At 45.4% G+C, this 17747-nt stretch overlaps 1 protein-coding gene across 1 annotated transcript in view; it reads left to right on the top strand.

Annotated features, from left to right (window-relative positions):
• Positions 1–17747, top strand: part of LOC125391412 (solute carrier family 22 member 2) — a 44172-nt gene that overhangs the window by 10757 nt on the left and 15668 nt on the right. Inside the window, exons 3-9 of the mRNA XM_048420762.3 lie at positions 2887–3041; positions 5370–5538; positions 8119–8233; positions 9774–9880; positions 12627–12841; positions 14128–14236; positions 14739–14851. Coding sequence (XP_048276719.3) covers positions 2887–3041; positions 5370–5538; positions 8119–8233; positions 9774–9880; positions 12627–12841; positions 14128–14236; positions 14739–14851 — 983 coding nt within the window. The remainder of the gene's footprint in view (positions 1–2886; positions 3042–5369; positions 5539–8118; positions 8234–9773; positions 9881–12626; positions 12842–14127; positions 14237–14738; positions 14852–17747) is intronic.

The following is a 17747-nucleotide window of genomic DNA, read 5'->3' as shown; positions in this document are numbered from 1 at the left end:
AGTGACTTAGCTGTTTTGCTTTTCTGGTCTTTAGCGTGAACCCCAATATCTGTCTCTGGGTTTTATTATTCGTGCTACGCTATGGCGAGATTTTCTTTAAATATCTTGTCTGCTTGGTTCTTAAGCATAAACTTCATAGGTGACACCATGCCATGTCACAGTATAAGCTGAGAGTACTGGTGAAAACGGGGAGAAACGTTGAAGGATGAGAGAAATGTCCCTTTGGCAAGCCTGGCACTAAAAGCTATATTATAGTGAGGAGCCATGACTAGAGAACATGGAAATGACAGGGCTGCGGCCATTTTTCGGTTCAGTAATTTCCACTAACGACTAAAGAGGTGGCTTGAACTCCAAATTTCAGACTGAAAACATTAACATCCTAGAATAATCATTACTACTGTTGTGGATCATTTTCAAATCGTTAGTTAATATCTAAACTACTGCCTAGGGCACAGCTGCCCCAGAGTAGGAGGAGCGGCTACCGTGTATCGAGTTACCACAGGAACGTGCAACCCTGATGATGAACACTGACTTTAGTTAAACAAACATTATGTGTGTGTTAGATATGTGTCTCCTGTGAGCTATTAAACAACATCCACTAACAGAATTAAATATTTCTAGAACACAGCCAGGAGGACTTGGTGGGAAGTAACTGAGGCCCCAAGTTCATTCTCTGAGCACCAACTATTTTCTGTTACTGGGATGGAATCCTTGAGGCTGGGCAGCTTTGGAAAGGAAGCGGTGTTAGCTCATAGTCCTGGTCATCCACTGCAGCTCTGGTTAGGCTCCTGCAACAAGTCCCAGCATGGTTGGGAGAAAGAGATCACCGCATGTGGCAGATCCAGAGCCACTCGGGAGTCAGGCTCACTCATGACAACTTGCTCTTTGGAGATCTTTTTCAGGGCTGGAGGGATGGCTTGATAGGAAAAGGGCTCGCCCTACAAGTGCGAGGCTCTGAATTCTATCCCCGGAACACATGTTTAAAAAGCAGTGCTGGGGAGAACTGGGAAGGTGAATCAGCAGCTAGGAGCACTGTTTGCTCTTTCAGAGGACCCGGGTTCAATTCCCAGCACCCACATGGTGGACCACAACCATCCGTAACTCCAATTCTGAGGGAGCTGATGCCCATTTCTGACTTCTGGTCATGCATATGGTAAACAAACATACAGGCAGGTGTATTTTATGCATACACATAAAATAAAACAAGTAAACCAAAACTGTTAAACCAAACATGGTAGATATAGATATAGATATAGATATATTTAGATTCCAATGCTGGGAAGGCAGAAACTCTGGGCTGCAGTAACCAATCAGCCAGCCTCGACTACATATTGAGCTCCAGGCTAGGGAGAGACCCTATCTCAAAAAGCAAGGTGAAGAGCATCTGGGGAATAATGCCTGAGGTTGGTCTCTGGTTTCCACATGCACACACACACACACACACTCATGCATGCATGCACACATACAATAAACTGAGGACCCGAGAGAGCCGCTTTATTCCCTCCCGAAGTCAGTGTCTCCAATGACCTAAGCACCTGCCGTCAGACTTCATCTCTTCAGAATTCATTAATTTCTAGCATTGCCACACTGAGGACCAAGACCTTGGATACATGAGTCCTTGCGAGACAAACCATGGCATCAGCTTTGTGGGCCAGGAGGACAATGTCCTGAGCTCTCTCTGTATAATACCTCATGGAATCCCCTTTCTAGATAGTCAGGTAGCTGTGGTTTGTTTTCAACGTGAAGTGATGTAATGATGTAGAATAACTTTCCCAACATCGCAGTAAGTGGTGAGGTCATGATTAGACTCCAGTGACCAGTTTTTTCCTCTAGTCTCTGTTCTTGGACAGCACTTCCCATCCCCAGACTGATGAAACCTGAGTTCTTCAAATAAAAAGATAGAAGTCATCCCAGCAGGATGTGAGATGCTAAGGGAAACCAAAGTGGACACTTTCTCAGATGGGCAGTTGGCTGGGACTTTAGTACCGAGCTCCCAGTTCATAGATGGCTCTATGACCTGATGAGACTTACAGTGTGACCAGCCCTGGATTGTCTCAAAGGAGCAAACCTTTCCCAGAAGAACAGCCACAGTGCCTGGGTGACGGGAGCTCAATGCTCTTTAACTTAGCCATGTAGCCTCACAAAGTTTTCTAAACAGAACTGAAGTCAGGGATCTTTATGTGTGTGCTGGGTGAGGGGAAGATATCAATCCGTGGGCCTTTATGTGTGCACCAATGAGTATCAATCCGTGGGCCTTTATGTGTGCACCAAGGAGTATCCATCCATGGGTCTTTATGTATGTGCTGAGGAGTATCCATCCATCCATGAGTCTTTATGTGTGTGCCCAGGAGTATCCATCCGTGAGTCTTTATGTACGTGCTGAGGAGTATCCATCCCTGGGTCTTTTATGTGCACGCCAAAGAGTATCCATCAATCCACACCTCCAGATCGGCCCTCAGGTTTTGATCACATCTTTATAGCATCCATGGATCTTCTCCAACTTCCAGGACTCCAACTGTCATGAATCATAGTGTCAGCTTGCTGGGATCTAGGGTCACCTGGAGACAAAAGTCTGGGCGCACCTGGGAGGGGATAATTGAGGTAGGGAAGAGCCATTCCATGAGCTGGGGTCCTGGACTACCTAAAAGGAGATTGTGAGCCAAGTACCAGCACTCCTACTCTCTGCTTCCTGATTGCAGATGCAAGGCAGCCAGCTGCCCCAAGCTGCCCTGACCGCCCTTCTCTGATGAGTTCCACCCTAGAGCCAGGAGCCAATAAACCCCTTCTTCCTTCTGCAAGCTGCTTTTACCAGGTGTTTGTCTTAGCACTAGGAGAAGTAACAATACACCCACTAACCCCATGACCCTTCTTGGTTCTTCTCCATAGGTTTGGCCGGAAGTTCTGTCTCTTGGTCACCATCCTCATCAATGCTACCTCTGGGGTTCTCATGGCAGTTTCCCCTAACTATGCCTGGATGTTGGTGTTTCGCTTCGTCCAGGGACTGGTCAGCAAAGCGGGCTGGTTAATCGGCTATATCCTAAGTAAGAAAGCATGAGATACTGCTGGGTGTGCATGGGGACTTTCAGTCAGGCGGAGCCTGGGCAGGCAGACAACAATAAGGGATGTGTTCGGAACGTAAGGGGATTGTATTACTGTACTTCATCTGTTCTAGTAAACCACTTGGACTTACGTACAAGGATTAGTGAAGGACACAAGCATGGTGGTGGACCCTTGGCTATTCAGCGAGAGCTAGAACCACCCAGGAGAAAGGCCTTGGCATGCCTGTGACAGATTACCTAGATTAGGCTAACACAGGTGGGAAGACCCATCCTTCCTGTGGGCAGCGCCGGTCTATGAGCTGAGGTCCTGAACTAAAAGAAAAGCAGAGCGTGAGCTGAGCTGTCAGGTCCGGGCTGGAGTTTACTCACTAGCAGCCAGGGTGACAATTAAAGTCCTTGAGGCGTAAAAGCATGCTTGAGTTCACAGCACAGGGTCTACCTAGCAGTTGTGAAAACCGTCATCTAGCTCAATCTGGAAATCTCCACCATCAAGTCCTTTCAGCTACATTTGGGGACTGAGCACTTTGAAATTAAGGGAATAAGACCGACGCTTTTATTGCACAAGAGGTAAATAGAAGATGTGCTTAGATGATTTTACCTGGTAGGAATCTGGGCAATTTCAGGGCAGAAAGAGAACATTATTCCTTCCAGAGGAGACAAGTGATAAATGGTTGGTTGGTGAAGGCCTTAATGCATACCGCTATTCAATCACTAATTTGGTTTTCTAGAACACACTGAGTAGAATTCAATTATGCAGATGTATGTTTTGTCATTAAATGCAACCTCTTACCACTCGTGTCTTCCGAAGTCCCTGTGAAAGTCCTTGAGTCACTGATGCCTGCCTTGTGACTCCTCCCCAACCCCACCCTCATCCCCACATCTCCCAAGCCTCATCCAGGACCCTGGACACTTTGAAAGATAGACACTTGCATTAGTGGAAGGCACGTACCATTTTGTTTAATTAAAACAGTCATTTTAAAATATTTTTAGATGGTTTACAGTAACTTATAGATAAAGGCTTAGTGTGTGTGTCTGTTGGTTTAGAAAAAAAAATCTTTAACAGGTCTGTGAGACATTTAAAGCAAAGACTGTGGCTTGTGGGACATGTGAAATTCCCTTTCTAGCATGTCTGTTATATGAGAACAGCTCCTAGCTCCCTGCATACAGACCCCACAGGTTTGTCATGGTGCAGACATGGGGCCATAAATAAAGCTCCATCTGCAATGGTGGCTGGTAACTTGCTTCTCAAAGGATATAACAAGTCTCGTTGTGTGTTTTCTACTTTCTAAGCCTTAGCTACTCCCACCTGAAGGTTTCAAAATAGATATATGTTTAACAACTCATTTGCAAAGTTTTTGAAAAATTTCAAACAAATTGTTTTGCAAGCTAGTACTAGCTGATCTCAGTTCACCACAGAGTTTCTAAGTCCTTTACATAAATAAACAAAATTGCAAATTATTTATCTCTGTAAAAGAACAGCTTGCATGTAAATGTTCATTTATAGATGAAGCATCTACAACACAAGTTCAGTTTTTAATTCATTTGTTCATGCCTTGAGTTTTCTCTGCCTGGTTGATACAGAACAGAACCTTACATTTGTGTGAAATATGATTGCATTCATCTTTGAAATTTTAAAAATATTTTTATTTTATTTTTATTTATGTGTGCACATGTATATGTGCCACACATGAGCAAGGACACATGGAGTCTAGAAGATGTCAGATCCCCTGAAACAGGAATTAGAATTTGAGGTGGTTGTGAGTTACCTAACATGGGTGCTGGGAACTAAACACAGGTCTTCTGCAAAAGCATTTTTATCACTGCTTTTAATCACTGAACCGTCTCTCTGGGTCCTGAAATTCTCCTTTTGTTTTGCTAATTTTGTTTTCATTTTTTTGATACAAAACCATGTATACAGTTCAGAATGACTTTGAACTTAAAGGAATCCCCCCGCCTTGCCTCCGCCTCCCAAGTACTAGAATTACAGGCATGAGGTACCATGCCCAGCCTCAGGCCTTATGTTATTCTCTAAGTCAAACAGTTTTGCTCATTTTGCTAACATGGTTCAGTTGATGCAATTCTATAACTAATACAATAGCAATAGCTGCAACAAAAATGGCCACCACCGCTACACACACACACACACGCACACACACAAACGCCTGCACACATAAACATTTTAAATTGCTCAGAGAGCGGTGCAGAAAATCCTGTATTAAACCTGTATTTTTGAGCTGGGCATTTGTGGTTGCCTTAGGTTGGAAGACAGTTTTAGCTCATCTTGCTGACCACACAGATTCTTTTCTGTAGTTACAGAATTTGTTGGTCTGGGCTATCGCAGAACCGTGGGGATTTTCTACCAAGTCGCCTTCACCTTTGGACTCCTGATACTGGCAGGAGTGGCCTATGCTCTTCCCCACTGGAGATGGCTGCAATTCGCTGTGACTCTGCCCAACTTCTGCTTCCTGCTCTATTTCTGGTAAGTCTGCTGGGAACGAAAAGAAGACGCCTTTAAATAATCTATTTTATCTAAGTCTCCCGTCCCCAAAAAACGCTTCCATCACTCTCCAGGTCTGTGTTATAGGAAGCCAATTCCATTTGCTAAAATAAAACCTACACAGTGCCTCACTCGAAATCCAATGTCCTTCAGCTTGGGGCAGAAGAATTCTGTGGCCTGTTTCTTTCATCTCATGTGATTTATTCGATGTTTTGCTGCCAGCGCTGGAATCCAATTTGGACGGCAGAAGAAGTCAACAGTATCACCACTCATTATCCTGTCCCTTCTTTACAAAAACTCTAAGATGGACAGGCAGAGCGGCAAATGATTATATCACTGCTTTCCCATAGGCGTGACCAAGGCAGACATCTCCCATCAATCATAACAGCAATTATCCCAAATAAGGCCAGCTTGGCACTCCAGATAGACCATACTGAAAAATCAGAATTACCCAGGCTAGCAAAATATTTTCATCATTCCTACCCAAGGGAAACACATACAGACCAGCATGGTGGTTAAGAGTCTTTTACAGGAAAGAAGAAATTAGAAGCACTCTCTCTAGATATAAGTTGAGCTTCGGATATGTCAAATTTGAGATGCCAAAAGAGGCTTATGTATAGATATCCAGGACCAATGAAATATAAGAATTCAGAATTCAAGTAAATTGCATGTAAGTCTTGGTTGCATAGAGACAAATAGGATTGGTGAGAACGAGTGAACAGAGATGGGAGATGAGGGAACCAGAACTCAAGAAATATCAGTGTTGAAGAGATGGGTGTTTTTCACACAAGTGTAAAGATCTAAGTTCAGATCCTCAGCACCCATGTAAATATCGGACAGGTGTGGCAGCCCACCGTAATTTCAGAACTTGGAAGGCAGAACCATGGGGTCCTTGGAGCACATTGGCTAGTTGGACTAGCCATATTGTCAAGCTCTGGGTTCAGCTGAGAGGTTCTGGCATTCTGCCTCATTGAGCAAGGAGAAAGCAGGGGAGGAAGTCAGCCTCAGGCCTCCACACACAGGCACACGCACACCCACATATGCCCCCACACATGCAAGCACACATATACACACGTGCAAAAAGAAAAGAACACAAGCCACCAGTCCGAGCAAACAGAGAAGCTGGAACAAAAGGCATGGGCTGGTAGCACTGCAGAGAACAGGGCAGCTTCAAGTGCAAAGGTAGGGACTCCTTCATCTTCCCTGGAACCTCCATCAGTTACTTCCCAGGCTTGGAGCCCCCGCCCCCACCATCAGTAAACCTGAGGCTGCATTTCTGTAGATCAGGTGACACCAGGTTCTGTGGTAGCTTCCTGTCCCAAGAATTCCCACAATAAGGCCCCAGTCGCCCCAGTGAATGACTGTCCGAATGTCACATGAACACAGATAATCCTAATGTGTGCATCCAGCAGGCTGTAGAATGAGTCCAAAGCCCACACATCTCATCTTGGGTTGAGTCAGAATTTCCTCCCCTGGGGTTCCCAGGAAAGCCTGGACCACCCGCATGTTTCACTGTAGGTTGTCCTGATCCCCACCTTCTCCCAGGTCTTTGCTCCCCCTGCCCAACTCAGGCAATAGCAGCCACTAGGCCTTTTCATGGGCAACTAGGAAAATAGTCCTGCAGCATCCTAGTGGTTGGCCATCTCTGAGCAGACCTTCTCAACCAAGGAGTCACCACGGCCTTCTCCACACCATCCTCCTACAGAAAGATCCTGCCCAGGTGCCACTAGGCCCCACCTTTCTCAGAGCAGTGAGCCACCAAAGTTTCCAGCCCCTAAGCCTTTAACCCTGTGAGCCCAGCCTTTCTGGCTTCTAGCATGACTAGCTACCCATCCTCCTCCATCCTCACCTCCATTCACCCTGACCTTGAAGGCTCTGAGCACCTCAAGACACCAGCTGGGACTTGCATGGGTTTCTTGAGCCTGCTAGGTCAGGATATAGTGCCCTTGCTTAGAGCAGCACCCTAGGACTAGTAGGGGCTTCTTTAGCCTGCTAGGTCAAGCTCAAATCATCCAGTTCAGTTTCTGCATTGTGCCCACTACCTGACCTCAGAAGCTTACCTCTTTTTTTCTGTGTGAAATATATTTTAAAAAATCATACAGCATGGTTAAATAACATGTAATGTATTATCTGTAATATATAGCTATATAATAATGTATCAACTGTGTATGACATAATTTAATAATAATATATGGATGGATGTGTGTCATAAGTATCCTTGTTTCCTTCCATGATGCTTTGTGACTCCCATCTCGATTCCTAATCTTAGTTCTCGGGTCTTTACAAAGCCTAGGGCTCACACAGAGGCCACTGCTTCTCATAGTGACATAGGCTGCCAGCTCAGTCACACCCTGCTCAGCAGCTCACTTGCAACCATTCAGGTTAGAAGCCTGAGGGGGAGGCCTGACGGCTTCCTGGACACAGGCTGACTGCAAGTTAGCACCTAAGGGAGGACAGAGCCTCACGTGCTCCGTGCAGTAGCCTTGGCATCCTAGGTAGATCCGACTGAAACTCCCTGAACTATACAGCCCCAGAAACTCCTCCCCTGCCCTTACACCCTAGGTGTATACCCGAATCTCCAAGATGGCTGATCTCCCAGAACAAAAATGCAAAAGCCATGAAGATAATTAAGCACATTGCTAAGAAAAATGGAAAATCGGTGCCAGCATCTCTTCAGGTGAGTTGAGGCTTTGGGTGTCAGTTGGGGGACACCCAAACAGGAAATATGCCGTGTGTGCTGGCCATTGTGCCAGAGAGGCGTGGGGCCCACCCCTGGCATTTTGCCCTCTCTGTAGGAAAATACAGTAGAATATTTCATATATAAGATGTGTGCTCCTTGGGAGAATAAACAGATGGCAAACATCAGACTCAAAAATAAACCAGATTTTTTTTTTTTTGTAAAAACAGTCAGTGAAGGAGCTGTTTCTATCTTGTGCAGCTCAAGGTCTTGCTGGTCGCTCTGCCTCAGGGGTTTGTGCTGTTTCTGCGTGTCTGGCTTCCCAGGGCAGGTTCTAGGTCCACACAGCAGAGTTCTGAACACAAATTATTCCATAGGATTATAAGCGTTGGGGATATAGCCATGTGATGTGTGCTTCACATTTTGCCTACAGTCGATCTCATCAGTCTGAACTCAAACCTTTTTATCTGATGGGACCAGAAAGGAGAGATGGATTGTATTTTAAAAGTTTGTCAAGAGTTTCTCTGTAGCTTAGGCGATAGAGTGCTTGCCTAGCACACATGAAGCCCTGGGTTCGATTCCCAGAGAGGCGCGAAAGCTTTGCCTGTGCATGCCTAAACCTCCAGCACTTCGGAGGTCGTGGGGCAGGAGATTCAGCAGTTGAAGTCATCTTTGCCTACATAGTGAGTTCAAGGCTAGCCTAAGCAGAAACTCTGTTTCAAAAGAAAATAAATAAAAAGAAAACAATGTCAAGATGTAAATAATTCCTGAATGAGAATGCAGCATAAGTTAGGTTAACAATATGATTTGACATTTTTACATGATTTTGATACGAGAGACTCAGAGACCCTGTGTGTGTGTGTGTGTGTGTGTGTGTGTGTGTGTGTGTGTGTGTGTGTGTGTGTGTGTGAAGGGTGGAGAGGGGTTAGACCTGAAATTGATGTCAGTGATCATTGCTCACTCCTCTACCTTACTTCTTGAGGCAAGGTCACTCAATCAAATCCAGAGTGCACTGATAAGGCTAGTCTTGTTAGCCGCCTGCTCTGGGAATCACAGTCCAGCGACCACACCCACTCAGCGTGTAGATGTGTTCTGGGGATCTGAACTCCAGTCCTCAGACTTGTATGGCAAGTGCTTTACCTGCCGGGCATCTCCTCAGCCTCCAGGTGCTTTATTCCTACTGAGCTCCAAGTGATGCTGGTACTGGTCTCAGTGCCAAGGCCTTGGACCTGAACTCCCTTCCTATTGGTCCAAATGGGCCACTCAGAACCACAGAGCTGGGTCTCTGCGTGGTACCCCAGCGTACCTCACAAATCACATGCTGTGAACAACCTAACTGCTGCATAACCCAGGTCCTCTTCTATACAATGGAGTGAAAAGCAGACCCTAACTTCTAGGGTAAAAACTAAATAAGACAGTGTGTTCCATGGCCAACACAGGACTGGGTCCATGATGGACACTCAGTATTAAGTGTAGCTGCTGCTCTCTTTAGGATCCAGAGGCCCCTTCTGACAGAAAACACCCTTCTTGTTCTCCTTAGAGCCTGAGAGCAGATGAGGATGCCGGCGAGAAACTGAACCCTTCATTCCTTGACTTGGTCAGAACCCCTCAGATAAGGAAACATACTTTGATCTTGATGTACAACTGGTAAGACGTTCCCTTTGCTCTGACTTAAAATCCCTCCACATTCATACGATGTCAGTCAATCACGTAAGTCCCTCCATGCTCCTACAATGACAGTCACCCATGTAAATCCCTCCACACCCATATGATGACAGTCACTCACATAAATCCCTCCATACTCATACAGTGACAGTCACCCACGTAAATACCTCAATGCTCATACGATGACGGTCACCCACATTAAGTCTCTCCACACTCATGCAATGATGGTCACCCACGTTAATGAGGGGAAGTAGCACACCTTCCAATTATCACCTCTCCCAGACTAGCATCCACAAAGGATGCTGATATGTAGCTCACGGAGCGCAGGTTTGACTAATAACATTGTCTCCAGACAACTGTGAATCCTGCTTGAGATCAGACAGAATTTCCGAAGTGGTCCTAGCCTTGCTCCTGCTGCTTTGTGCTGTGTGGTTAGGTGGAGTGGCATTCATTGAACTGACAATTACAAAAATATAAAAGTATAAAATATCAAAGTTCTGGAAAGCTACATATTAAAGATGTACTCTGTCCTGCGGCATCCGATACTCAATATTTAATTATTTACATAAAAATAAATATGGAGCTGGAGAGATGGCTCAACGGTTAAACCACTTGTGGTTCTTGTAGGAGACACAGTTTCAGTTCCCAGCACCACACTGTGGCTCATGCTGCCTGTAACTCCAGTTTCAAGAGATCAGCCACCATGGGAAAGGGTAGGAGGGGAGGGGAGGGGAGAAAAATGTATAGTTCAATAAAAACAATTTTAAAAAAGAGATTGGTCACCATCTTCTGGCCCCCATAGTGCCAGGCAAAACACCCATATACACAAACTGAAAATAAGTATGTTTAAAAATAAGCATGCATTTCCATATCATTAATATGCAAATTTACTTTAATCAGAATAAATTTGAAAATTATATATAGACTAAAGAATTATTTTAAAATAATTTTTATGATTATCAGTAAATATTGGATTTGTATGCCTATTTTATATACCTGTATACCCAGAGCATCATAAAAATTTCTTGGGTAAAAAGTATTTGAGAGTATAAAAATATTTAAGTAGCCCTGGCTGTGGCCCAGCAATCAGTATGGTTTTTGTTTGTTTGAACAATTCAGGTGTTTCTAATATATAATCCAAAATGAGAAGTATTCGTATAGATTATTTGACCATGAGTACAGATCTCTACAGATGTGCAGAGCTAGTGAGGAAAGGTCTCCCCTCCTTTTATCCTTGGTGGGGAAAATAAACTAACCAAGAAACATCTAGGGGTGTATGAAGAAGACAGCGCTGGCTCTCCACCGCAGGGGCCAGGGCTTCTCGGGGCTGGCTGTACACAGCCATGCACGTCAATGTGAGACCCTCCATTCTGAGAAAGCTATCTCCCAACAGTGACCTCTGCCCCTCAAAACGGCTGCAGAAACTCTGCCCTCACCAGCAAAAGCCACACTTGTCACCGTCCTGCGTGGCACAGGCAGCTTTGGCCTTTGACCACGTTCCCCTTTCCCTCTCTGAATACTGACTCTTGCCTGACAGCCTCAGATTCTCCATTATTTTAAGTTAAGAAAATTAGAAGCCCTCTTAGAAGGCTGGTTGCCTCCGACCAGAGAGGAAACCTTTGAGAGGGAGGCTACATACATTGGGTCTTCAGGTTCATGAAGTTTGAATTAAGTGGCCAAGTCTTTACACCCAAAATGCTTTAGAAGACCATAAAGAGGCTGGGAGGAGGCTCAGAGTAAAACACCATGCAAGCAGAGGACCTGAGCCTGGGTCTCCAGCATCACATCAAAAGCTGAGTTTGAAGGCTTGTGCTTGCCATCCTATCCTGGGGAGGTGTAGACAGAAGGATTCCTGGGGCTTGATAGACAGATAGCCTAGAAAATCAGGATCTCCGGTGATGTAGGAGGTTCTTCTGTATTTCTGTTGCTTCCATTGGTTAAATAAAGAAACTGCCTTGGCTTTTTGATAGGGCAGGATTTAGATAGGTGGAGTAGACCGAACAGAATGCTGGGAGAAAGAAGCAGAGTCAGGCAGACTCTGACATAGGTTAGACTCATCCCGGTAAGCTACAGTCACGTGGTGATATACAGATTATTAGAAATGGGTTAATTAAGATGTGAGAGTTATCCAAGAAGAGGCTAGATATAATGGGCCAGGCAGTGTTTAAATTAATAGTTTCCATGTAATTATTTCGGGCATAAACTAGCCGAGTGGCGGGAAGGGGGGCTGCCACACCCTACTACAACACTCCAGGTTCAGTGAGAGACCCTATCTCAAAAAAATGAGGTGGAAAAAATTAGAGAGAAATGTATCAATTCTGGCCTATACATTATGTCTTCACCTACACAGGAACATTTACCCACACATACCACACACACACACACACACACACACATACTTACACACACATACACACACACTCACAAATAATATATAAATATAAGCAAAGAGAAAAATGATTGACAGTCATGAGCTATTATGACAACCATTACTATTATTCCACTAAATTACTCCATTGAGACTTCTGACCTTCTCATTGAACCCATGAATGGGATGTCCCCAAACAGTTTCCAGGTTTCTGTGTCTCACATCCCATCTGCCACAGTAAAGCCGTGGGTATAAAAACAGAGAAAAGGCCCCCTGCCACCAGCTCATCTTCCCCGAGCCCCTCCCCGCAGTAGCGTGAGCCCTGCACTCAGCCTGACCATGGCTCTCCTTTCTGCTCAGGTTCACGAGCTCTGTTCTCTACCAGGGCCTCATCATGCACATGGGCCTCGCAGGAGGCAACATCTACCTGGATTTCTTCTACTCTGCCCTGGTGGAATTCCCAGCCGCCTTCATTATCATCCTTACCATAGACCGGGTTGGTCGCCGCTATCCCTGGGCTGCATCAAATATGGTGGCAGGAGCAGCCTGTCTAGCTTCGGTTTTTATTCCCGATGGTAAGTTCAGAGATCAGAGAGCTTGAGGAACTCGGGCCCAGCACCAAAGCCTTGCCCTAGAATGTTCTAGCAATTCCCTTGATCTCTGTCTAATCCTTCACTGTAGATGAGAAAATTTTCACACCATCAGCAATTATTTTGACTTTTCTCATCAAATGTTTCTTTGAGGAAAGGGGCAAAAGCCCATGAAGCAATTCTTTTAGCCACCTGGAGCTTCATTTGAGGCTGTCATAGACCAGTAATCACTTCCATTATCCCCACACTTCACTTTGCTGATTAGCTGGGGCAACCTCTATGACGGTATAAAGGTGAAACTCTTAGAGGTAGAACTATGGAGACAACAGAAAGATCAGGATTGTCCGGGAGCAGAGGGGAAAGGGCCACGGGCAGAGGACTTTTAGGGCAGGAAAAACACTCTGCGTGACATAATTGCATATGCATATGTCCAGACCCACTTAGAGTTCCTTGGGTCAGTGATGACCGCGACTTACCAGTGCAGATTCTTTAGTTGAGAGGAATATTGTGAATGGCGGCGGCCATATGTATGTGGACAGGGGAACTGTGGCAAATTGGTGCTTTCTTCATTTTGCTTTAAGAGTTCTATATATGTGTGTATTTTATATGTGTCTGTATGTAGGGTGTGCATATGGATGCCTAAAAGGGTGTCTGATTCCCTGGAGCTGGAGTTGCAGGGAGTTGTGGATGATGAGGGTGCAGGGAACAAACCTGGGGCCTTTGTAAGAGCAGCAAGTGTTCTTAGTCATCTCTCCAGCTCCGTGTTTAAAAAGAAAGAGAGAGACTTTTTGTGCAGGAGCGATGGCTCCATGGGTAAAACACTTCCTATGCTAGCATGAGGACCAGAATTCAGATCCTCGAACCCACAAACATGTCAGCAGGCTCCAAGTCATCTCAGCAGTTAAAGGCAATGACATAGGATTCCTTAGAGTAAGTTGGCTAGTTGACTATTGGAATTGGTAACCTCTGGGTTCAGGGGAACAATCCTGCCTTGTATAGCAAACATAGGCTGATTGAGGAGGACACATGACATCCACCTCTGACCCACACACACATACCTGTGTGCACACGCAAAATGTTGGAACTGCATCTAAGGTTAGCGCATCCAGACCTGCAGAGGTTGCCACATTTACCTCATGTCTGTAGAGGACTGTTCTTGCTTCCCTATCTCATTCTGCAATGTAGAATTTGTCCTCACAAGCCCACTCTGGAACGGTGCTGGAGGACAAGCGACCATATGCAGAGTGGCTGAGTGCTGGCTTTCCCCTCAGATCTCCAGTGGCTGAAAGTCACCGTTGCGTGCGTGGGTAGAATGGGCATCACCATGGCCTATGAAATGGTCTGCCTGGTCAATGCTGAGCTGTATCCCACGTACATCAGGTGAGTGGGAATGCGTGGCTTTGGGCTAGACAGCCTGGCTTCTCAAAGCACAGGGGGGACAGGTGGGTGTTCAAAGGCAGCAGCCAGCAGTTCACACTCAGGCGTACAATCAGCAGTTCACACTCAGGCACACAATCAGCAGTTCACACTCAGGCATACAATCAGCAGTTCACACTTAGCTCCCCAAAAGCCACAGGGCACAGGAGCAAGATCACCATGCAGAGCGTGACCAGAGCAGCTGAGTGGGTCTACGGAAGCCATAGACATGGCATAGGTAGTCACGTGATAGAAGGGATTCCTTCTCTCTCTTATCTGAAGGTGTATACAAACAAAAACAACCAACCATGGGTGAGGGTGTGCGCACATGGGAATGAATGGGAGCCATGTTCTTCTGCTCTCAGACGTTTGATGGTTTGGGGAAAGGAACTATCTAGGAGTGCAGTGGGAGGTGACTGCTGCCCCACAAGAAGTTAAAGAACTAAATCAGGTTTCTGTAACCTAGGAATCTCGGCGTCCTTGTCTGCTCCTCCATGTGTGATATTGGTGGCATCATCACGCCGTTCCTGGTCTACCGTCTCACCGACATCTGGCTGGAGTTCCCACTGGTGGTATTTGGTGAGAGATCGCCCTAGGTTTAATTACTAGTGATCAGCAATACTATTAGTATTATTAACGCTCCCAAGCCAGCACTAACACTGGGCTATGGGACTGATACCTTAGAAGCATAAACTGAAGACAAGATGAGATAAAAAGATATCTCCCTGAAGCACCCCCAACTCCCTGACCGGTGATGCCCATCCCTCTCAGGTCTGGAAAAGAATGAACCCTTGCTGTCTTCATTCCCAACGCACTTTTACTTCATACTCCAAAGACGGTTAAAATTTCAAAACCCAGATAACACACAGAATTCACAACTAATAAAAACGTGTCGGCAAGACAGAGCCCTTATGTTGATATTCCTCCCCCTACTCCCCGGCACCTTTCCCCGGGTAGAATTCAGGATGAGGCATAGCATAGCCCCTTCTGCTACTGTCAGGGGGGTCAGGAGCTCATACGGATTACCCAACTGCTCCGTAGCCTTCCTTGCTAGTGGGTAGAGTATGCCGGCCTCTATCAGCTGCTGATCACAGAATCTGAAAGGGCCCCAAAGACCTTGGGCATCACCATCCAGTCACTGGCACTGCCCTTGGCCCAACTGCAGCCTGGGGGCAACTGCTTGTCTGTGTCTCCTACAGGGACGACTGTGCCTAAGACTCAGGCTTCCCTTCGCCTGCCCAGGGTAACTCAGGCACCGCTTCCGTTTGCTTTCAGATCTGCCGAGAGGCTTTCAGACTTCCTTAAAACCACCCTTTCCCCAGAGCACACCACACTGACTTTTCCTATGGACTCCATGCACCCAACACTGCTCTCTTGGAGCTGGATTCTGCCCCCTCCACTTACCCTGGTCCGTTCCTTCCCTTGCCTGTGCCCAAGGGATTTGAAAGAGTGAAGTTTCCCATGCCAGAAGACCTGCCAATGAATGTTTCAAGCTGTTGCTATAATTTTCCATCAAAACAGACCCAATGAGTTCTTTCACGTTCCATCATACTAGCAAGATGGCCAATGCTGATAACACCAGGGCTCTTTACCCTGGGATAACCAGAGCTACCAGGCCCACGGCACATGCCCCAAATCTCTGACTCCCAAACACTGGCTAAAGGAGCCTGTCCCGGAGCTTCCTTCCTCCTCAAAAAGTGCCCACCATACCCCAGCTCTTTCTTTCCAGGCAGGACTTAGAGATGCCTGATCCTTGGTAGGTAGTGTCTAAGGGTCAGCAGGACATTTCTGGACAGCAAATACGGGTTCCAGGTTTCTGCAACCACTCCTTAGCAAGTCTAAGTCTAGGCCTTTGTGAAGTAGTGTGGTCCCTTGCCCCACCTCACCTTCCCCTGGAGGACACAAAGGACAGGGCTAGAGTGAGGGGCTGCGGGCAGGCCTGCTTTTCATCCTGCCCAGCTCCCGCATGGCTAGCTTAGTCCCAGAAATAACAACACACAAATTGTATTCATTTAAGCACTGCCTGGCCCATTATCTCTAGAGAGTTAGTTACTGACTAACTCTCATATCTTGATATTAACCCATTTCTAATAATCTCGTGGTAGCACCACGAGGTGTGGCTTACCGGGAAAGATTCAACATGTCTGACCTGGTGGCTGGCTCCATGGCGTCTGCCTCAATTCCCTCTTCCCAGCATTCTGTTCTGTTTACTCCGCCTACCTAACTTTCTGTCCTATCAAGGGGCCAAGGCAGTCTCTTTATTGACCAATGAAAATAACACAATAGACAGATAACCCTCCTCCATCATTTCCCCTTTTTCCGTTTAAACAAAAAAGAAAGGCTTTCATTTTAACATAGTAAAATTACACATAACAAAACAGTTATCAAGCAAGAATTACAGTCACAATATTTATAACTATATCTTTATCATAATGATGGAAAACTATAACTATGACTATCCATTCTTCAACTCCATCAAAGACTCCATAAGGATATATTACCTAAGTAAACAAGAAGTAAGCAACTTCCAAAACTCTAGAAATGACAGAGACATCTCGCTGCCTGGACAGTCACCCAAAGTTCCTCTGTATCGTTAGGGCATTCATCTTCAGCCTTCAGGCCCATAGTATCCAGAGACATTTCCATGAAGCAGGAAATTTCAAAGGCAGTTCAGTCACTATCTGTTATATCCTGGAGAATGTCTCGCAGACTCTTTCATGAATCAAGAACCCCGAAAGATCATCTCACCTTTAGGCAAGTTCAGCAGTCCTCTCTCTGTGGGTTCTCTGTGTCCAGTTTATACAACAGTCCAGGCAAGAACAGTTTCTTGCCCAAATGGCTAACCAACTCCAAAAGGAGCCTCTTCGATGCCCTTCTTCCTCTTGAAGTAGATTGGTGCTGCCAGGAGCAGACGTGTCTCATTGTCATGAAAAGTCCTAAGTTATTAAAACATTAAATGCCATGTTCTGTAGTCTTTGAAAGATATGAAAAATGCATATCTGAAATATATCTATGCACCTCTAGAAAACCAAACTAACATTACTACAAGCTTGACTATTATCGATAATTATCCATTAACAACCTATATTTTCTAATTATACATTACATTTTTAAAATGAACTACACAATCACAATACATCAATCAAGATCAGAAATATATCTACATATAACAAAATTGACCTTAAAATCCATAACAAAGCAAATTATTCATATCTATACCATATCCCCCTTTAAATGTAAAAGAACATTTATAAACAATATTTGGGAATATGGACGTAGTTATTTCTCTCCAAACTTCTTCCTGCTGTATAGGGGCGCAGTTAATTAGGTCTTTCATGGTATAACCTGTCTGCCAGGTTCATCTCAGTCGGCAGTTGAGTGAAGAAATTTTTTGAGGGTGTTCACAGAAACCTTTCAGGAGGGCGTGGTCTATCATACCATATTAGGATAGAAGCAATCCACAGGGTCTCATCCT

Source organism: Myodes glareolus, chromosome 1 (genome assembly GCF_982192425.1).
Source record: "Myodes glareolus chromosome 1, mMyoGla1.1, whole genome shotgun sequence".
Taxonomy (NCBI): Eukaryota; Metazoa; Chordata; class Mammalia; order Rodentia; family Cricetidae; genus Myodes; species Myodes glareolus.
Note: the sequence above shows the minus strand (reverse complement) of the source record. Positions and strands in the feature narration are given on the sequence as shown.